Here is a 23069-nt window from a genome sequence, read left to right on the forward strand (position 1 = left end):
CGTTGCACTTCATCACTAATGATAGTTTGCTTCTGCGAGTAGTCAGTTTATGAAGTGATCAAGCAGTAGTATGTAGTATGTAGCAGTATGGTGCAAGACAACGCAGATGGCACCTGATTTGCCTGTTAGCTAACATAGGGAGAAAAGGTCAGATTTCCATCTTTGAAATGTGGTCTGCCAAAGTGCTCAGGTCATTCCATATGAATCAGAGATGAACCAGAATGCAAATAGAAATATTTCAGATTATAAGGGGAAGTGCTTACCCCAAATTAAACTATCATGTGTACCAGTCTCTTGTAATGAAATCTGGCCCCTAGGGGATTTCTAGAATTGGTCTTTAACCAAACAGAGCATAGTCTACTTTTTTTACATGAATAGGTCTTCTGATTTCTTAATCAGGTATGTGTTAAATGCCTGCTATGTGCCAGACACTGGGCTTGGTGCTGGGGGATATGAGCACAAAGAATGAAATACTCCCTACTTACAAGGAGTTTACATTCTACTGAGGAGAAAACAAAGATATAAACTTAATGCAGTGTCAACATAAAGTGAAAATTAGTGTAAATATATACTAAGTAGTTTATGTGTAGATATAGATGTAGATATGGTCTTCTGTCATGCATGTATGTGAAGGACAGTTGAATGACCATTGATGTTTACTTGAGGCTGTAGGAGTGCTCTGATGTTTAACCTCCTTGCTTTTCTTCATGTTCCACTTTGCACTCCTTGTTCCCTGTTTCCACTTTCACATTCACCTACGAATCATCTCAGACTCCTCATTCTCTCTCTCTCTCACCCTCCCACCCCTCCCCACATCCAAGCTATTGCCAAGGCACCATCTTTCAAATACACCCTTTTTTCTCCTCTGACACTGCCTCTGGCCCTGGTGTAGGCATCTCCTCAGACCTAGCATATTGCAGTAACCTGCTAGGCTCAGGGATCTGCCTGCCCCAAGTTTCCCCCCACTACAGTCCATCCTCCATTCAGCCACTAAAGTGGTTTTCCTAAAGCTTAGGTTCAACCATGTCACTCCTACTCAATTACACTTCAGTGGTCCCCTGTGACCTTCAGGATCAAATACAGAATGCTTTGTTTGGCATTCAAAGCCCTTCACAACTTAGCCCTCTCCTACCTTTTACTCTCCATTATGTACTTAAGTGACACTTGGCTCTGGCGCTGGCTCTCCTTATTATCAAATCAATAATAAGCACTTAATCAAATACATGTTGACTTGACTTACCAAATTATCCTAGTAAAACCTGGATTCCTTTCAGTTTTCTCATGTTATCTTTCCCCATCTATGACTGATTGGCCCTTTTTTGGGGGAGTATGTGGCAAGTGAAACAAAAATCACTGGTTGGCTCTCTTTAATCCAGCTAGCTTACTTGTATGTTCTATGGCACCACTTCCTAACTGGAGAGTCCTTAATCTTACATCTGTGACTCTGTCATGACAACAAAGACTTTATTTTACCATCCAAGTATTCTGAATACATGCTCTTTGAAGTTGATCTTTGTCTCAGAAGTAAATTCTTGACAGTCATTAAACTGTGATCAGAATGAAAAATAATATAATTCCTGAAATAGGTGCTTGCTATTCTGAATAAATCCTGGGTCAGGTGGATGCTCCATTTTGGTTCCTCCATCCAGAACAGGTAGGTTGGCCCGTCTTTTAGCCACTTCCACCTTATCATGTCACTCCTAAAGTGCACACTGAGTATTCTGGGCTCAGCTCTAGCAGCACTGGAAGGCCTTTAGCGATCCAAGGACCAGGAGAGAGGGTGAGGACTTACCATCATTCGGCTGGCTCTTGGCTCCATCTAGCAGGTGGTCAAGACTCTAAGGCCTTTGCCTTTTTGAGTCTTGAACACCTCCATGATTTGTTAAATCTCCTTTGCTTCCTCATACAGATCAATCAACCCAAATTGCCCATGCGAACTCTGGACCCTCGGATTTTGCCGCGAGGACCAGACTTTACTCCAGCCTTTGCAGACTTTGGGAGGCAGACATCTGGTGGAAGAGGTGTACCTGTAAGTGCCTGTTCCCTACAACCCAATTAGTTAGAAACTGACCACAGATTCCATGAAGTCTTGCCTCACAGCAAGAGAGCTGCTTGTATTCCTGTCCCAGAGAAGACTAAGTAGAAGAGGTGGAGACTCCCCTTTCCGTGCTAATATTGGAGCAAATAAAGGATACTTTTGAGTGGTTTTAAACCGATAGAAGCTGGTCTGCACTGATTTGGTCTGGATTATTTTTCCCCCCATATTTCTTTCACAATGACCTGCAAATGTCTTAGGAATGGTTGTGCTCCTTAATCACTTGATTAAATTCTGTTGAGGTCCTGAGAAGTGGAGGAAAAGTGCCAGTATCCACCTAATGGGCATCTCTTTGCTTTGTCTTTTCTTACTGCAGATTTGCAAAGTGCAGAGCAGGCATGGCTTACCGATCCTGGAGCAGGGCAAAGCCCCCACGTGCACCCCACTGCCGATGTCTCACCCCCCGCTGAAGAGCCTGCCTCTGGGGGTGCGCTGGATCCTTTTCTTACTGGGCACTCGGGAGGCTGGCATCATCTTTCCTGCTTGTTGCTCTTCCGGTTGAGTGTAGGGCAGGAAATAAGAGTGTGAACATGACATATGCAAAATGGTGCAGTACTGGTAAATTGCAGATGACCGTTACCGCCCCGCAGCCTGCCCCCCCTCCCCCAGGCAGGCTCTTCAGCGGGGGTGTGACCGGCACACCAGCGGTTCACGAGGGGGCACTGCTCAGTGCAGGATTCGGCAGCTGGTGCCTGCTCTGCACTTGGTCGACGTGCTGGGGTCAGCTGTCAGTGACCAGGAAGTCTCCTTGGCCCATGATTCATTGGCACAATCAGCACTTAATGCTAATGTTCTAAAGGAATTCGGGGTCACGTGTACATTTGCAGATCACCCTGTTAAGAGAAATTTATCTGAATGCTCTTTTAAATATTTTTATACAAGGTGATGTATTTTTATTTCCCCACCACCTCTTTTTTTTTCATGACCATTTTTGAAATCTGCTTTGCATTAAGACTGCATTATTGGAAAAGTAAATTCATTTATAGACATTTAAAGTTCATCAACATTTGTGGCAGCTAAACATTGATCAGTTACATTGTCATGCCCACAATGTGCTATGTGCCTCGGTGTGTAAAAAGGGTTCTGACCTAATGAAGTTATCATTATAAAGACACTTTGTATATATAACTGTTGCCTAGTCTCACACAGATTTGGAAATTTGGCAGTTGTTAAACTTTTTCCAAAACCATATTTTGATTTTTCTATTTCCTAAGTGAACTTATCACAAAGTCTAAGAAAGCAGCTTTCTAGAACCATTGAACCTCATATTTTAACAGCATTTTTTCCCTTTCTTTTTGATGGTTTAAATTTGTTCTTTTGTTTTTATTCTTACCATTCAGATTATTCTTATGGTTAACAGCATCTGTGCTTATCATATTGCTCAGCTTTGTTCATATGCCACTCACGTGAAGTATTGATTTCTTTCCTTTATCATGAACATTCACTTTTCTTTACCAGCTTGCTATATGGTGCTTGCCAGTCATTAAAGTCAAGAATAGGTTATAACTCACTTGTACAATAGATTAAGTTACTTTTTACAACATTTTTTATGAATTAAATATTATCAGAATGTATGTTTACATGTTGTTCTAGATTACTCCCTAGATGTGTGTATGTTTATGTGTCATGTGATTCAGTCTGTATCTGATACTGGATATAGTCAGGAAAAAGTGATGGGAATAGAGCCATTAGCAAGAATTAAGTTCTGCAAAACAGAACAATTGGAATTCTTTACTCCTTTTCTCCGAGTAGCTCTGTAATACTGCCAAAGCTAGTTTTTAGATCAAATTGGAGCATTTTTGGGCGTAGTAATGACCTGATTCAGCCAGGCTAATCTTGCTTCATACTTTAACTAACACTTGGGCTTACATCCCAGCCTCTTATTGCTTTTCATATTTCAGCCCAAATTGTTGGATGTTTTTAAACTTCAGGTTTTTAGTGATATGTTAATTTTGTAACACACTTGAGCAAAACTTTGGAAAAAGGGTTACTTAAGATCCTCAAGTGTGTCCCACATGAAATTAGAATAGAGAGGAAGATTAGAATATTATGTTTTAAAAATGCTAACCTACTGGGTTTTTTTCTGTCCTTTTGTTATATTACTTTAGAAACATGCCTGCTGTCATGTGATTTTTCAGAATTCTGTTGATGTTGTAGAGGAAGGGGGACTCCTTTTTTGGATCAGCACTGGCCTTGCCTTCTTAATATACATTTTTATCTTAGCAGATCATAGAAACAAGTGCCAAAAATAATGTGACTCTGTTTGTAGTTCTGGGCCCTGCATTCATTATACAAATTACTTTAATTTTTAAGAATTACCAGATATGGGGCAGCTAGATGGCACAGTGGGTAGGGCACCGTGTGGCCCTGGACTCAGGAGGATCTGAGTTCAAATCCAGCCTCAGACGTTTGACACTTCCTAGCTGCATGACCTTGGGAAAGTCACTTAACCCCAATTGCCTCAAAAAAATGACCAGATATGATAAATTGTCTTAACATATTAAATGTACTTAAATTAGTTCTCAGAGTAACTTAGGGTATTTACAACTCCTATATCTTCTGCTGTGACCAACTAAGAAAAGCATTTTAAATTGATCAGCAAATCAGTCTGTCCCTCATGTGCAGTTTAGTAAAAATTCCAAGTAACAGCCCCATTGATGCAAGGTAAAGTATTGCATGTGGCTATTTTCTGTGGACTGATGGAGTTTCAGGCTGTGGGATTTCTGCAATTTCTTTATAAAAACCATGTGGGTGGTTGTTTGGTATCTTTAATGGGGAAAGAGGGCAAAGAATGGAGAATGAAAGAGATGCCATTACAACAACATTTTAAATTAGTTGAAAAGATAGTCAAAGCCTAGTGGTGGAGAGACAGTGGTCCTCTCTCCACCATCTTTTTATGGTGCCCCCAAAGTACTCCAAACACAGAGAGTTCATTTCGGATCTTTACTAAGGACTTTCTCTGTGCCATTTCCCTTTGCTTGGCCCTAGGGAGTAGACTGATGAATAAGGTACAACCTTGTATACTTAGTTTAAGAAGCTTACATAAAGTTTAATAGGAGACTTAGGATATAGACACAGAGAATTTTAACAGAAAACAGAACAGAGGGTGAGACCAGAAGTCACTCCCCTCCCCCCCCACCCCCCCAGCTCTAAATCATGACCTTAGCAGTGAAGTGAAGAGGTTCCAAAATTGAAAAAAAGAAAAATCTTCAACTTCTGGTGATAGAATACAGGTGAAATTCATCAGTTCAACTGCCATTTACTGTGAGCACTCACCATTGCCGTGCCCTCTGCCAGGTGGTGGTGGTTGTAAGACATCTTTGCCATCATTTCCTAAGGGTGATGGGACAAATATACATTAGCTTTTAAAATGGACAGTGGGTAAAAATCAGCAACTCTCCATTTCCTTAGAAGAAGAAAGTGGGGCAAGGTATTAGCTTGTAAGTGATTGCACCCTCCTCAGGGAATCTGCCACAAAGGGGCCTGTGGCTTTGACTAGCTACTTAAACCTCCCAAACATAATTGTAAAACAGAGATTGTAAGCTCTGCAATGGCAGGTGAAGCTGAGCCTGTTGGTATATGATAAAACGCTGAAGTAGGAACAGGGTCCTGGCTTCTAGTTTCTATTGATTCTTGAACTAACTCTCTTTTCTCCCTAGGTCTCGATTTACTCATTTGTAAAATGACAAAGTTAGGTCAGATGATCCCTCTCTATAACTATACTTCTGTTTATGTCCTATAGCTCCACATGAAATAATATACAGCAACTCCTAGTACTGAGTCCTAGGAAAATGTTTACAGGGATTATGTAGGTAGGGACGAGATATTGACAGAATTATCTGAGGTTTTGCTGCTAATAATTCTTGTAAGGCACTATATGAATTAAAAGACATGGAAAATACTTAGTGATTATCATTTGAAGGCATGCTAGGTGGCGCTATTGGATAGAGCTCCTGCCCTGGAGTCAGAAGGACAAGTTCAGGTTCAGCCTCAGACACTTACTAGTTATGTGACTCAGGGCAAATCACTTAACCTGTTTGCCTCAGTTTCCTCATCTGTATAATGAACCAGAGAAGGAAATGGCAAACCACTCCAGTGTCTCTGCCAAGAAAACCCAAAAAAGGGGTCACAAAGACTTGGAAAGAACTGAAATGACTCAAGACAACAAATTATTTGAAACCATTACATAGCAGTTAAATGAGTTTCCATTGGATTTTTGTTGATAATGAAGTCTATCCATTTCTTTAGAAGAAGTGTGTGTATATATACATACATATACACAGTACACAGTATATATGTATAATTAACTATTCTTATCTGATCAGTTTATGTATATATGAGAAACTGATCAGATAGAGTAGACAATTGGTATCATTAGCTAATTAAGTTTTTTTGAATTACAGGCCAGAAATCCTTAAGGACATTAATAGACCTTGATAAATCACGTTACATTTAATAAACAGTTCACACTTATGAACAATATCATCCTTCAGAGATGTAACTAACTTGACCTCAGAATGAGGAAATATGAGTTTGTAATTTCAACTACTCAACTCTAGACTATTGGCAGCTCATCAGTTAATTTCTTGTTCCTTCGTCTTTCCCTTAGACATCTAGTTTGCACTGAGATCTTCCAATAACATTTTTAAGCTGCCTGGATTGACAAGATCTATCTATATAAATTTATGTTTTTTGGTAGAAAGATTAGATATAACTGCTGTTTGTCACCTTCCAAATAAATGCAAATCCCAGGATTTATACATGGGTATTCAAGGAAATGAAAGAATTTGCTTCCTAAAGTTAAGCAAAGTATACATTTTCATTCGTTTCACTCTAATTTTAAGTACATCCAGTAGCAGTTCTTGGCAAACTGAGTGATGAAAACACTGTGGCAAAAGTTAATGTCTTGTGATATAAATTTAAGTATGAGAGGTACCCAGTTACCACAAAAGACATTTAACTCACTAGGCATGGACATTAGGCTATAAGGTGAATGATTAAGATACAGACAGTATTTTGATTCTTCCTTTTTAGTGAGAATTATTGTCTTTGTGTCTTCTTCATATTAACTGCTGGCAGTAAATGTTCCTCTTGTACAGTGTATTTTTGAGAAATCCTTCTTATAGAATGCTATTGTCTTCTCAGTGCTACCCTTTCACTAGCAGGGTGTCCTACTTCATTTTCCTTTCGCTATTACTTGATGATATTCAGTCATTTCTGGATCTTTGTGACCCCTTTGGGGAGTTTTCTTGGCTAAGATACTAGAGTGGTTTGCCATTTCCTTCTCTGGTTCATTTTACAGATGAGGAAACTGAGACTAGTAAGTGTCTGAGGCTGAATTTGAACTGAGGTCCTCCTGACTCTAGGGCTGATGCTTTATCCATTATGCCATCTAGCTGCCCTCGTTAATAACCTGATACTTCAGTCATGTCTGAATTTTTGTGATCCCATTTAGGCTTTTCTTGGCAAAGATACTGAATGATTTGCCTTTTCCTTCTCCAGTTCATTTTACAGAGGAAGAACCTGGGTCAAACAGGGTTCAGTGACTTGCCCGGGGTCACACAGCTAGTGAGTGTCTGAGGCCAGATTTGAACCCAGGGAGATGAGTCTTTCTGATTCCAGGCCTAACGCTCTGTCCACTTCGCCACCTAGCTGCCCTGGTGTTACCTGATACCTGGCTTTCAATTCGGCGTTTTCCCTGTTTTTAAACGTATGTCCTCCAACTCTCCCCCTGCCTCCACCACCCCCCCCAAAAAGCATGGGGATTCTTTGTTAGCTGTGCCCAAGGCATCCTTAATCCTGTGTATACAGCAAAGACAAGAACTCATGTGTTATTGTATCAAGAACACGGGTCTAGAAGTTAGAACTAACTTCTTTTTGAGCTGTGGTTCCACTGTTTCCCCTGGGCCAATTAGATTTCTCTCTCTTGGCTGGTGTTTCCTTCTCTATAAAAAACAAAGGTACCAGAGGCATGATTAGACAGCAGTTGTAAAAGAAAATTCCAGAGATTTTAGTGAACTAGTAGCTTATGTAGCCCAAACGTGGGGAAATGAGAGTCCCCCAGTCCTCTGACCTTATCCAACGTAGTCTAGAGCATTGTTTTCTGTTGTGAAGTGCCACCCTTGTTAAGAAGGACGTTAATTAGCAGGAGTATCCAGAGGAAGGCAACCAGGATGATGAAGGGCCTTGAGTCCATATCATCACAGAAGGATCAGGTGAAAGAATTGGGCATGTCTTGGCCCAGAGAAGAGTCAGGGGGCTGTGCTGTCTTTCAGGATCTGAAGGTTGGTCCTGTATAGGATGGATTCTGTCTGGTCCTAGAGGGCACAAGCAGGAAGAGTGAGTGGAAGTGGCCAAGAGGCTGCTTTAGGCTTGGGATCAGTGAAAAATCACTGACCAAAGTGGAATGGGCTGCCTCCAGAAGCTGGGGGTTCCTTTCGTGTTTCAGTTGAACTCGAGATCCCCTGAAGTTCCTTCCAGCTCTCTGACTGTCGGTGACCTCCCGGCTGCCTTCCTGTTCTAACATTGTCTGATTCTAGCTGGTCGCAGGGCACACAGTGCCGGCTTTCCAAAACGCCTACATTTTATTTGATGGTGGCACTAATGAGTGCTGGAACAGTTTACGTTAATGCTGCCAATTCCTTGCCAGCACAGCCATTTCTAATTAGCTTGAATGGCACAATGTAAAAGGAAGGATGTGAAAGGATCTCAGTCTGTGTAAAACCTTTCAAGGCTTTGTGCATTTCATGAATAAACATCAGTCTGTGGGCTTTATCTCTGCATTTGCCCTCGTGGAGAACGTGACTTTTCTCCTTCAAGCACCATAGGAGTGCTGAAATGCTATGTGGTGGCCCCACGCCAGATGTGATTCCAGCTGATAAGAGTTGGGTTTGGGGGAGCTAAATTGTGATAGCTGCTTCCAGCACTCAGAGAAGTAAATGTCAGAAAAAGAGGTGTCTGTCATCACATCCTGGATCTCAGATTCACCACGCCGTCAAGTTGCCAGCCAGAGTCGGCCTAAACCTTTACATTGGAGGAATGATAACTAAGCAATGAAAAGATGTACTGTGATGAATGTTTTATAGGACAGGATGTCACATTTTGCTTAGCCTGTTGTCCCCTGTCATTACATCCTTTAATTTTGATGACTAGAATGACGTGGTGACATGTAGTGGTTGCAGCAGAGTATGAACAATACAGGATCACAGGGGAGCAGAGAGAGCTTATTGAAGAAACTGCAGGAATATGGTGTTAGCTTCTATATGCAGTCGTTCATAATAGGCTGTGCTCCACGTGGACATAGGCATCTGTTAGAGAAACGTAGAGACAACAGGAAGCTTATATTGGAACTTAATTATTGACCAAGTTCTGTTTTAAAATGCAATTTAGATAACATGGACAAGCATGTACTACATATGCCTTCTTTTTCCCTTCATATTTCCAGCTTAAGAAATAGAATTTTCCAAAAGAAAAACCAAAATCGGGGGCAGCTAGGTGGCACAGTGCATAGACCACCAGCCCTAGGGTCAGGAGGACCTGAGTTCAAATCCGGCCTCAGACACTTAACACGCATTAGGTGTGTGACTCTGGGCGAGTCACTTAACCTCAATTGCCTCACCAAAAAAAAAAATCTTAATGTGTCCCTTCCCAGAAATTAATTATAAGGGATTTATTTATAATCCCATTCAATTCTAACAATATAGAAATGTATTTCCTTGGAGCAGATTTGGTGCTATTACTTTTAAGCTGTATACTTATTAAGTTGTAAAAGTCACACAAAGGATGGATAGCTACTTGTCAGGGATGTTTATAGAGTAATTTCATGCTTTAGGGAAGGTCTAGACTTTTCCCTTCTGATTCTTAGAGTATGTGCATGGGAAAGGGGTACAATTTGGACTATAGATCTAATAATCATCATTTTAAAAAACTTAATGTCATCAAGAAACACAGCACTAAATACTTTTCATACTGGAGAGAGGAGAGGTTCAGTCATTGAAAACCTGTCTGCTCTTGGGGTGGTCCCCTGGGCAAACATTTCCATCTGTTGAAAGAAAAAGGCCCATGTCCCTGACATTACATAACCCCAAACCTTGCTTGAATCTAACATGGTTACAGTCTTGAGCAGCAGAACAAATATGGTGAGCTGTAAGTCCTCTCTGTAGATATAATCAGGAATGTTCTTGTCCTAGCTGTTGAACGTTGGCCCAAGAAGATCTCAGCCAGGCCAGAGAAGAGAGCCCAGAAAAATCATCACTGTTTCTGTGAAAGAAGATGTCCATCTCAAAAAGGCTGAGAATGCCTGGAAACCCAGCCAGAAACGAGACAGCCTGGCTGAGGACCCTGAAAATATAAAGACCCAGGTGAGACTTCTCAGAGACATCAGTTGATTCATAATCTTATCTTTACTTGTTAATTAAATAAACTTAAATCAAGCTATTCTAAAATGATTTAATTTCCAGATCCAGTGGCCTTTTCTCAAACATCATTCTTCTTGACCTCTCTGCAGCCTTTAACAACGTCAGTCTTCTCCCAGATGCTCTCTCTTCCCAAGCTTTTGTCATGCTGACCTCTCCTTGGCTCTCTCCCTGCCTGTCTGGTCACACCTGCCTCAGTACTCTTTGCGTGATCTTCATCCAGAGCACGCCCACTAACTGTGGGTGTCCCCCAGGGCTCTATCCTTGGGCCTCGTACTCCTCCCCCTTTCCCATCTCCCTTGGTGATCTGATCAGCTCCCAAGGGTTTGGTGATCATCTCTACACAAAAAGTTCTCAAGATTTTTATATATGATCCTTCATTTCTCCTGAGCTCCAGTCTCATATCACCAACTGCTTTTTTGGAGATCTCACCCTGGATGTCCTGTAGGTATCTCAAGTTGAACATGTCCAAGAGAACTCATCATTTTTCCCTCAAAACCGTTTCCTCTGTCAGGCTTTCCTTTTCTTGTCAAGAGTGCCGCCATCCTCCCAGCACCCAAGGATTGCAACCTTGATGTCATCCACAGCACCTCTTCTGCCCTCCCTCCACGTATTCCGTCTGAAACCTGACCCCCTCTTGCCTTCTGACACAGACCCGCCTTGGCTCAGGCCCTCCTTACCTCATGTCTCACCTCTTTGCAGTGGCCTTCTGGCTGTCCCTGCCATAGGCCTGTTTGCTCTTCCTTCTGTCCTTAACTAAACTTCCAGTGATTTTTCACAAGTGCAGATCTGACCATGTCACTCCCTCACTTAATAATTTCCAGTGACTCCCTGATACCTCCAGGGTCAAATAGAAAATCCTTCCTTTGGCTTCCTCCCTTTGAGGCTTGTTATAAAGTCTCTGCATGAGGCCTGCACAACCTGCAGCCTGAGGGCACGCCAGAGGATTTCAGGGTGCTTTCCTCTACATTTTTTGTGGGCCGCAGGTTGTGCAGGCCTGCTCTACATACTCTGCTGTCCAACAGCACTGGCTTCCTTACACTGTTCCTTACACGTGTCACTCCTCTCCCAGAATCTTCTCCCTCCACAAGACTCAGGTCAAATTCTGCCTTCAGTGGGAGGCCTTTCCTGGGCCACCCAGTTCTGGTGCCTGCCTTCTGAGATGACCACCCGCTTAAACCTTTTAGGTACATCTTTGTTTATTGGCATGCTGTTTTCCTCTTTAGACTGAGCTCTTTGAGGCTAGGCACCATGGTTTTTAATCTACCTTTCCATCTCTAGCATTCAGCAAGAGTACCTGGCCCATAGTAGGTGCTTAATAAGGGCTTGTTCACTGATCAACCAAAATAGACCACAAATTTTAGATAATCTTGTCATTTTTCTAAGGTTTGTTTTCTCTCTAACTTTGTATATCTTTATTACAAGGTTCCATGATTTTATCTGTGTGAAACCTCCTTCTTTTGAATGCCAGTTGCACTATGTCCTCCCCTTCATAGACAATCTTCTCAAATTTCTGCTGATGAACACATTGATGACTTAGTGGTCAGCTTGCTGTTGATGAATCTCTCTGTGCTTGACTCCTCTGTTCCTTGGAAAATAAATACACTATCAGCCTTTCTAACTTTATTTGGAGCTTTTCCACTTTGGCATGTAGGGACCTGTCAAAACTTATGTTGGGCTTTATTTCCATACTTTTCTTGAAAACAGCTTGCCTGAAACTTCCAGAAACTTCCATCATAGACCTTGTTTTCCATCCCAGTTTAGGTAGATCCTTGCAGTTTAAATCTGCAATGGTTGTGTCTCCTAAGACCTCCACTAAGACCCTAATTTTAGTGCAAGTCTTATGGATACCTTGAGGGTGGTTTTTACTCCACTCTCTTTGTTATGCCATTGGAAAATAAAATTAGAACTGTTACATTTATCAATGAACTTAATCTGGGTTCAGAAATTAAGAGTAAGTTTTAGAAAGTATTCACTTATACTTCCTAAAGTTCAGGCTGTCTTCTTCTGTCCCACGGAGCCTGTGCCCAATGTTTAACTGTTTCTTTTCTCTTGTCCTGCTAATGACCGGGAAAATGAAATGGCATGGGTCTCTTTCTGCTGTTCAGTTCTAGACTAGGTGCTCTAAGTCTTATTGGAGTTGGAGATCCCTTTGGATTCACTCTAGTGAATAAAACTAACTTTTTTTGGGTTAGGCAACGGGGTTAAGTGACTTGCCCAGGGTCACACAGCTAGTAAGTGTTATGTGTCTGAAGCCAGATTTGAACTCAGGTCCTCCTGACTCCAGGGCCGATGCTCTATCCACTGTGCCACCTAGCTGCCCCTAAAACTAACTTTCTGTTAGAATTTAGTAAAAATAAAGATGTCATTTTTTTCCTCATCCAAGTTTTCATGGATTCTACCAAATGGGGGTCTGTAGACACCAAGTTAAAAACTTCTGATCTAAACTATCCTCACCTCTTACCTAGACAACTACCATGGCTTCCTGTTTCGTTTTCCTAACCTCAGTCTCTCCCTGCTCTGATAATCTGTTTTTTTAAAATATGTTTTAAGTTTTATTTTTATTTTCAGTTTCACATTCTTTCCCTCCCTCTACCCCTTTTCTCACTGAGAAAGCAAGAAATACGATGCCCATTATGCATAGGAAGTCATGTAAAATGGATTTCCACCTCTAATACAGTGTATACCAAAGGCATCAGAATAATCCTTACTAAAATACTGACTTCATCAAATCACTTGTCTCTCCTCAGAAACTTCAGAGACTTTTTATTGCCTCTACAATAAAGCCCATTTTCCATCTATAACCTTCTCACCCACTTCTCCCAAATATGTACCCTCTGATCCTTCCACATTTGCCTCCTCATTGACCCTGCATATTCTCTGTTTTGTTCCAACTCCAAGACTTTGCTCCCTGGTGTTCTTCCACCTAGAATGTCCTCCTTTCCACCTCTGTCTCATTATACAGATCTTTCAAGATTTAGCTCAAGTGTAATTTTCTCCATGAGTATTTCTCTGACCCAGGGTTCTGACCTCAACTAATCTCCTGAATTTTATGATATTTCCTGTACCATTTGATTAATTATTCCAAGGACAAGACTGATTTCTCCAGCTACATCCTTAGTTTCTGATGGGCCTGGCCTATGCTGTGATCTTGATGTCTTTTGTATCCTCATCCAGGACCCCAGTGCTGGGAACAAAAGAGACGTTCTTGCATCCTTGTTGAAGGAAGGAATTTGAGCCAAGACTTTTTTCTCGGTTTTTTTTTTCACCTTGAAGTTTCTTTGTGAAGCTCAGTGATTGTAGACTTGGAGTGAAAAGCATCGCCTCTTCCCAAGCGTGATAGGGACATTTTGCTGTGCTCCTTGTTACAAAAAACATTTTAATGTAATTGTTAGAGATTACAAAGAGTAATAGCCATGGACTTCGTTGGCAAGAGAGAGGAAGGAGTAGAAGTCTCATCTCTGAGTTAGAAGTCTTCACCTTCTATCCCATGCATGACACTCTGCTCAGTAGTGTCTGGTCTTTGCTTAAACCTTTCTTGCATCAGAAATTGTACTTCTATGTGAAGTAGCTTTGATTATTAGAAAGTTCTTATTCTGACTGAGGCAGATGTCTTGCCCCCTAAAACTTAGCTTTATCCCCTGGAGCTTTACAAAAGTAATTTGCTTGCTTTTCTGACAGCCCCTTACTAGGCTGGTACATTGCATTTCTTTAATCAATGTTCATTGTTAATAATACTGGATATTGAACTTAATATTTTTATTAAGTTTTATTTTTAATTCCAAATTCTTTCCCACCCCCAAATTGAGAAAGCAAGAAAAACAAAGCTCATTACAAGCATGTGATATTTGTCTTTAGAACAATTTAATCCTGACTAGTTTTTCATAAAGCATACATAGCTTCATGAATCTTTGTGGGTGTTCTCTTTTTACACTCTTTACAGGAGCTTTTCCGAAAGGTTCGGAGCATTTTAAATAAATTGACACCACAGATGTTCAACCAGCTGATGAAGCAGGTGGCAGAACTCACTGTTGACACGGAGGAGCGACTGAAAGGAGTTATTGACCTGGTCTTTGAGAAGGCCATTGATGAACCCAGTTTCTCTGTGGCGTATGCAAACATGTGTCGGTGTCTAGTCACGGTAAGAAGAGAGGCAGGAGTAAAACCAGAAACCCTCGTGAGATCAATTCTCCCCTCATTGTGCATTCCTCCTAGGAGTCTTCATGGGGCTATATAAAAAGGAGAGTCTATTTTTAGCATTTTAATAGAATTTTTGTGCTTCTCTATTTAAAACAGAGCCTTCATTTTGAATGTGGTATATATATATTTATACATTTTTTATTTGGTGACACACTTCGAAAAAAATATTAGTATGTGGCATCAGAAGATAAAAGATCCAGAAAATAGAGAAAAAATGAATGCTGGCTGAGTGGTATCAGAGCCCCTCACATTCCCCTGAGATGAGCAGTTTTAGCTGTGGGACTCTAGATGCATGCTTATACTCTACTGTAACAAAAGAATCCAAACTTATCTATTAATGTGGTTTTTCTTATCTCAGTCTCTTAGGATATTAAAAGGTGACTGTTCTGTAATTTTAAAAATGTACAAGATTGTTTAAATCTGAGGTTCTGAGCCTTGTTGGTGATCAGGCTGGTGAAACTTCTGGACGCCTTCTCAGGATCATGGTATTAAATGTATAAAATAAAATCCATACAATTAAAAAGGAAACCAACTCTATTGAAATGCAATTATCAAAAAGTTTTTAACAACAAGTCCACAAGCCCCCAGATGAAGAGTCCCTGGTTTAGATATTAATGGAATCCCTTCTTATAAATCTCCACAGTCCTTCAGGGTCTGCTTTCCTCCCCTTTGCCAATGCTCTTTTGTCTCCTTCAACACAATTGATTGGTGCCTCTCAGTCTTTACAGCTGGATTTCCATGCTGGCAGATCTAGGGCAGAGCAAGAAAGGGGAACCAGAGCAGCACTGGTCACAACTCTTGTTGGTCTTTTCTGGTCCACATTCGTCAAGCCGTCATGTACTCTCTCCTTCCTCTTCTCATTGCTCCTGGTTACCAGGCTTCTTGAGTATCAGTAACTAGTTCTTTCATGTCGTTTGGTTTATAACTTAATAAGTAACTAGTTCTTTCGTGTCATTTGGTTTATAACTTAATTATCATGATCTCTTGTGATTTTTCATTATTTAGCAACATATGGTGAACACACAAAGATAGTATGTGTGGAGTACCAGAGACTGGTCACATAGAGGAAGGAGTAAGTGATCAATGTGGGCTGGGTAAGGAAAGCTTTCATAGAGGCGGCAGACCTGATAAGATGGGCAGTATAAGTAGGTGGAAAAGGTAGTAATAGAGGGAGTCAACAGAGTGGTAGATAAGGGTGGAAAAACCTGCCTATAGAACTACTTAGAGGCTTAGCATTATAAGTACTGTAAGATGAAAAGAGAAAGTGATAGACTATTGGGCCCAACTCCCTCTTTTACAGAGGAAGAGACTATTTACCGTAAAGATTGTGACTTTCCCATTAATCAGTGAGTTATCTTTGGAGCTGGAACTGGAACCAAGACCCCCAAAATTCCAGTCTAGTAGAATGGATAAAAAAGGTAGCAAGGAACTGTTGATGATTTTTTTTTAATAGGACAGTAATAGGAAGAAATCATTGTTTTAATTATCTGACAGTGGTATGAAAAATTAATTAGATTGAGGAGAGCTTGGAGAACAGGAAGACCAGTTAGGCTACTATTCTAGTAATTCAGGCATGAGGTAATAAGGGCCTGACCCCTGTCCAAGGTAATTAAAAGGGTCATCCCTAAATGATCTAAATCATAATAAGTGATAATGGATAATGGTAGAAGAGATAGATGCATTGAAGATGAATCTTCTGGTTTCAGTCTAGGTGAATTGGGAGACTGATTTTACCATTGACAGAAATTGAGAAATTAGGGCCATCCGTTTTAATGACTGGGGAGAGCATGGTTTAGACGTATCGAGTTTGAGGTACTGGTGAGGTATTCAGACACACTTCATGTACATACAATAATATACAGAATTCTCCTCTCAGCAGCTGATTGGCACTCATGAGAGGTGAGGCTAAGTGAAGGCATTAAGGGGTCATAAGCATAGTGGCATAGTTGAAATTTTGAAAATGGTTGAGATCTTTGGGAGACAGATACATAGGCTGGCAAATTAACAATAGCTTTTCATATTTTCTGCATGTAAGTGGGAGGAAGAGGAAGAATTAGCCAGACAGATCCAAAAGATTTCAGACTGATAAGAGGAAAACCAGGATAACATATTATCCTGGAGACCAAGGAAGGAAGCATACTTGACCTGGGTGGGGAGAGCAGGAACAGAGAAGTGTCAACAGAACAAATGCTGTACAGCAATGAAGGGAACTGAGGATGGGGAGAAAAAAAAGTCGTATACAATAGCAAAATCCCTGGGGTTGCTCTTTCTCCCTGGCATTGAGGACTTAACTAAAGCCTTGTTTCTGTTTTCATAGAGAGCCTAATGAAGTCTGGTTGTTAGAAAAGCCTTCAGGCATGATGTCCAGAGCATGAATCATAGCTACTAAGCCATGAGCTCTTAAGCCAAGAGTTCTTTCAGGGACAGAGAAGGCAGTTTTAGCAGTCGTAGATGTAAGACAGTCCAAGTTAATGCAGCGTGAGTTCTTCAGGTAACGTTATTTGAAATGCTTGGTTTGCTACAAAGAAACTACTTGGGCTACGTCATATAAACACCCTGATATACATGTTTCAGCTGAAAGGTAAGCTAAAGACGTTAACCAACAAGATACAGGAGCAGAAAAGGAATAGGAAACTTTCAGAGATTTGGTTCGCAGTACTGCATTTATCTGAGCCACGAAACATCAGGATTAATTTGATGAAAATAATGAGGAAGTTTAGGAGCCACCAAATAAAAAGTGAGAACTCCACAGGGTTTGCCAACAGGATAGTTTGTCCATCTCTAAGAAGGCAGTGCTTAACTCCATCAAAAATAAAGAGCGAGCAAAGCTTAGAAAGGTGTAAGATTCTTGGCTTAGTAAGAAGGCAAATAAAAGTCAGTTTTATGCTGATAGTAATAATCCAAAGCACTTTCTACAGTACCCTCTGATGGCTATTTATGGGCCGAAGACCTATAGTGCATGTCAGCTACTCAGTGCTGGTGGAGCCACATTGATTAGTGATAAGGACATGATCCTAGATGTAACTTAATTCCTAGAGAAATGGGCTGAACACTTCCATGGTGTTCTCCAGTAGAACATCGTCAATCAGTGCTGAGGCCATTGACTTGTTTTTTTGTTGTTGTTGTTGTTGTTTTTGTTTTTTTTTTTTTAAGGCAGTTGGGGTTAAGTGACTTGCCCAGGGTCACACAGCTAGTAAGTGTCAAGTGTTTGGTCTGAGAATGGATTTGAACTCAGGTCCTCCTGACGTCAGGGCCGGTGCTCTATCCACTGCGCCACCTAGCTGCCCCTGACTTGTTTTCTTTAGGTAGAAGTCAGTGTCTCCCTAGCCAAACTTCCAACTGAAGAAAAGGCTTTGAATGCTCTTAGACTCCTCTCATGTTGCAAAGTGCTTGGTGCTGATTCCGTTCCAGCAGAGATTTACAAGGCAGGGGTCCACTGCTCGTACGAAAGCTGACTGAAATTTTCTGGGTTATGTGGCAAGAGAAGGTTATCCCCCAGGAGTTCAGGGTTGCTTCCGTTGTCCGTTTTTCTAAACATAAAGGACATAGGTTGTCTCTCATCATATAGGGGTTCTCCTGGTGTCATTTCTGGCAAGAGTCCTCCTTAATAGGCTGATCTCTCACCTGGAAGGTGGTCATCTACCTGAGAGCCAGCATGGCTTCAAAAAGGGCTGAGGAACAGTCAATATGGTGTTTACTGCCTGACAGCTCCAGGAGAGATGCCAGGAGCAGAACAGAGGTCTGTACACAATGTTTGTTAATCTGACACAGGCCTTTGATATTGTCAGTTGTGAGGGCTTGTGGAAAATTATGGCAAAATTTGGCTGCGTGGAAAAGTTCATCATTATTGTACACCAGTTCTTCAATGGCATGCTTGCATGGGTTCTGGATAATGGATGATGGTCTCATGCTTTTCTAGCATGATGTTTTCAGCAATGTTGTCAGATGTTTTCAACCAGGACAAACATGGCATCGAGGTCAGTTATCATACTTATGGTAAATTATTTAACTTGAAAAGGCTACAAGCCAAGACTAAAGTGGAGGGAGAGTTGGTTCATGACTTTTTGTTTACAGGAGATTGTGTACTCAATGCAGCCTCCGAAGCTGAGATGCAACAGAGTAGCTTGTGCTAATTTTGGCCTGACAACACCAACAAAACAGGTTCTCCACTAGCCAATACCACACCATCCATTTGTGGAACCATTTGGTGACAGCAAATGGAAAAATTTTGAATACTGTGAATAAATTCACTTATCTTAGGCAGTACACTTTCCATGGATGTACATATAGATGATGAGTTTGATACATGCATTACCAGAGCTAGCTCAGTGTTTGGGAGACTCTGAAAGAAAATGTAGGAAAGAAGAGGTATTAGATTGACTGCCAAACTGAAGGTCTACAGAGACGTTGTACTGACCTCATTGTTGTATGCCTGTGAAACCTGGACAATCTACCACCACCATGCCAGGAAGCTGAATCACTTCCATTTGAATTGTCTTAGGAAGATTCTGAAGATTACCGGGCAGTGTAAGGTACCGGACAGTGAGGTCTTTTCTTGAGCTGAACTACCAAGCATTCAAACTACCACAGAGAGTGTAACTCTGAAGGGGCTGGCCACATTGTTCAAATGCCAAATGTATATTTGCCTAAAAGTTTATTTTGTAGAGAACTCACCCAAGGCAAGTGCTCACACAGAGATCAGAAGAAATGACACAAGGACACTCTCAGGGTCTCTCTGAAGAGCTTTGGAATCAGTTGTGAGGCATGGGAGACACTGGCACACGACTGTCCAGCATGGCCTGCCTACATCAGAGAAGGCACTGTGCTCTGTGAGCAAAGCAGAATTGTAATAGTTCAAAGGAAATGTGAGGTGTGCAGATTTAGAGATATCTCCTTCCCAATTGTTCATACTGACTCCCAAGCTTGTATTGGTCTGATCAGCCACAGTCAGGACACACTGCATGTTGATCCCAACATCGTGGTGTCATTTTGGTTCTCTTTGATTATGAAGGACAACAAAGACAGTGGCAGGAGCCTCCCGGGTGCCCTATTGTTTCTGCCCATTCAGTAAGGAATAATGATAGAATCAGAGAATGCAAGGGCTCCATAATGGTCCATCATTTATATCCAGTTCTCCAGCAGGGAGAACAGGGCTTCATAGCCAAGTCCCCAAAACCTGGATTAAAGGGAGAGCTACTCGGAGATTTCTACTCTACCCAGAATGAAAACAAATTCCTGTGTTGTGGTGTGTATGACCAGTGGTTCCAGGCATCTTTTAAATAGAAATACCACCATTTCCACCATGACGACATTGCTTCTTTCCTCCTGTCTGCCATAGTAACTTCTGCAGAGAACTCCACAGCAATCTTGGCCCCTAGCAGTATTTTAGTCCATGGTGATTTTTTGTAAGCTCTCGTGAGGTGATGGGAATCAGAATTCTCCCTGAGTTTCACATCAAGTCCAGAGTGTGTTTGCACCTTGGTCCCTAGTGTTCACCTGCCTTTGTATTCCTGCTGTGCTAAGAGTAATTCCATTAGATGTGGGAAATTCCATGAGAGGCAGGGAGCCCTCAGCACAGGTTGTAAGTCAGTGCTTAACAGACATCACAGCAAGATGAGAAAAAGGTCCCAACTATTGAGGAAGAGGGAGAACAAAATAAGGAATCATGACGCAGAAAACTCTGAACATTAATTTCATCCAAAAAAAGAAAATAGCCTTAATGCAAGGATCCAGGACAACTCCAAAGGGCTCATAATGGAAAATGCTGTCCATATCCAGAAGAAGGACAGTGGACTCGAATGTGGATTGAAGCATACTATTTGCTCTCTTTTTTTTCTTTTTTGTTTGTGTCTTCTTTCTCGTGGTTTCTCTCATTGGATCTAATTCTTCTTTACAATATGACTAATGTGAAAATAGGTTCAATAGGAATGTACGCATAGAGCCTGTATCAATTTGCACTTCGTCTTGGGGCGGGGGAGGGGAGTGATGGGGAGAAAATTTGGAACTTAACATCTTATGGAAGTGAATGTTGAAAACTAAAAATAAATAAATATTTTAAAAATAGCCTTTTGCCACTCACAGACAGGAAACACTGCCAACATGAATATATTCTTGGCAACAGGAAGGAGTGTTGGGGGGGGCGGTGCGGTAAGACACATTACAAAGAAGGAACTGAGGTTCCCTTTTGTGATTTTGAACCCCTTTTGGTGAATCTTGTCATGGCATACTCTCTCACTGGGACTCTTGTCAAACTGTGGACCCATTCCACTCTAGCTCTGGGTATGATGAGCTTTAGAGTGTCCAGAAGAAAGCAGCCAGGATGAGGAATGGAGCTCACCTCACACCTTAGGAGAATCCCTTGAAGGTGCTAGATGTTTGGTGTGGAGTGGAATAACACAGACATATCCTGTCTAATAGGAATAAGTAGCATCGTTGTCATGCTCTGCCTCGGGAAGGTTGAAGCTTGTGAGTGGAAAGTCCAGAAAGGCTGAGTGTAATCCAACATTTCCTAACCCATAGAGCTGTCCAGAGCGGGATGGGCATCCTTCTGGAATCCATCCAGCCCAGGATGAATGGCTCTCCTGGGTTAGGTTATTGAGGGGGGTTATTGATGACCACAAGGTCTCTCCTAACTTCAGGGTTAGCATAGGTTTCGTTGTATTCATTGTGTGTTGCCTGTGCTCATGATGGTGACAAATTTACAAAATCCACATGTTTCCCTGATTGGGGTCCATGTGTTCCCAAGGACCTAGAAGGTAGATTTCCACCAATGCCTTGGATGGATTCCTCTCCCAATTAGCATTAAAACAAGATGCTACTTCTCTCTCCCTCCCTCTCTCTCTCTCTCTCTCTCTCTCTCTCTCTCTCTTTTTTTGGTTAGGCAATGGGGTTAAGTGACTTGCCCAGGGTCACACAGCTAGTAAGTCGCCATCTAGCTGCCCCAAGATGCTCCTTCTCTAAGAATAATAACACACATTTTCAGTGCTCTACTTTTTACCAAGTGTTTCTCCCCACATATGAAATAGGCATCGTTTTGGGAATAAGTTGTCCACTCGAAGTACACTGACTAATAACAGTAGCAGTGCTAGTCTCTGTTGCCCCTGAACAGGAATGGCAGCCTGATGCCGATGACAACTGAGCAATGTGGGCATTGAGAAACTTGATGCCCATCAAAACAAAAGAGGCACCGTGGGCCTTAGAGTGCTGACAAGAATGCTGGCTGGTTCTCTAGTCAATGAAACTCACCAAACAGCTTTCTTTTTCATTATTCCCTAATAGCTCCTACTCTTTCCTCAAGAAAAAGAATTCTCTTTTCAAGTTTCCCCCCGCTGGTTTTGTGAATAATGTACTGCATGCCAACTAAAACTTGTGGCTGTTTCCAGCAGAGTTTCTCCCATCAGGGAGTCAGTTGCAATTCACCTTTCATCCCTAGTGTCCAGTAAATCATCTTTGCTATTTGAATACTTGACTAACCAATTCCCATGGGTCTCTTAACTAATTTTTTTTTTCCTAATCACTTCTAAGCTAAGAGCTAATGTGCTTATTTTAAGCATAAGAATCTTATCTCTGAAGAAGAAAGATATTTCCTTAATCTTAGTTCTTGAAAGATGCCTTCTCACTGACTCATTTTCTCCACCTGCTCAGCTGGCACAGTGGTTATAGATGATATCCTTTAAAATAGATTTTGTGGCCAAACTGTGGCAGTGTGTTTAGAGACATCTGTGTTGACATACCTGTGGCCCTCTGTGAGTTTTAAATAAACGAGTATTGGTGGTGTGGCTGCCCAAGTGTGAATGTGTGATTGACAAGGCCATATTGCAACAAATGACCCCTTCCATATCTATATATGTGAAATCAGCCTGCTCCTCAGCCCATTCGTGTGATGACATAGCCCTTTTAGGTTTTCCTGCTATTTATTGTTCTGTCCTTTCATCTGGCACCTTTGCTGAAAGAGTGCCACTCTGTTTCCTGTTACTCTACTTCAGTTTGGTATTTTAGCCAATCCCATTTCCCAGTGTGGCACAAAACTGTTATTTCTCTCCCATATTATTGCTTACCTTATATCTTACAGAGTACTTTCACATCAGTTATCCTTTTGGAGCCTCACAACAACCCTTTGATGGAAGATTGTGTTTTTATAGAAGAGGAAACTGAGGCTCAGGGGAGTTACTTGACTTGGATGGTCATACAACTCGTAAATGGTTGAACCTGTTCAAGGTCCTAGTAGTATGTTTTTTGTTTGTTTTTAGGCAGTTGTGGTTAAGTGACTTGCCCAGGGTCACACAGCTAGTAAGTGTCAAGTGTTTGGTCTGAGGCCAGATTTGGACTCAGGTCCTCCTGACTTCAGGGTTGGTGCTCTA

General features: G+C 41.5%; 1 protein-coding gene across 5 annotated transcripts in view; it reads left to right on the forward strand.

Moving 5' to 3' along the window:
- The window catches only part of EIF4G3 (eukaryotic translation initiation factor 4 gamma 3), a 240781-nt gene that overhangs the window by 175626 nt on the left and 42086 nt on the right, over positions 1 to 23069 (forward strand). For 4 of the 5 annotated variants that reach the window (XM_027841345.1, XM_027841344.1, XM_027841347.1 and 1 more), the window contains 4 exons: positions 1910 to 2029; positions 2412 to 2522; positions 10285 to 10455; positions 14453 to 14650. In XM_027841345.1, the coding sequence (XP_027697146.1) occupies positions 1910 to 2029; positions 2412 to 2522; positions 10285 to 10455; positions 14453 to 14650 (600 nt within the window). The remainder of the gene's footprint in view (positions 1 to 1909; positions 2030 to 2411; positions 2523 to 10284; positions 10456 to 14452; positions 14651 to 23069) is intronic. The other variant, XM_027841348.1, reaches the window with a different exon arrangement.

The sequence above is a fragment of the Vombatus ursinus genome, unplaced genomic scaffold, assembly GCF_900497805.2.
Source record: "Vombatus ursinus unplaced genomic scaffold, bare-nosed wombat genome assembly UNPS02014859.1, whole genome shotgun sequence".
NCBI lineage: Eukaryota > Metazoa > Chordata > Mammalia > Diprotodontia > Vombatidae > Vombatus > Vombatus ursinus.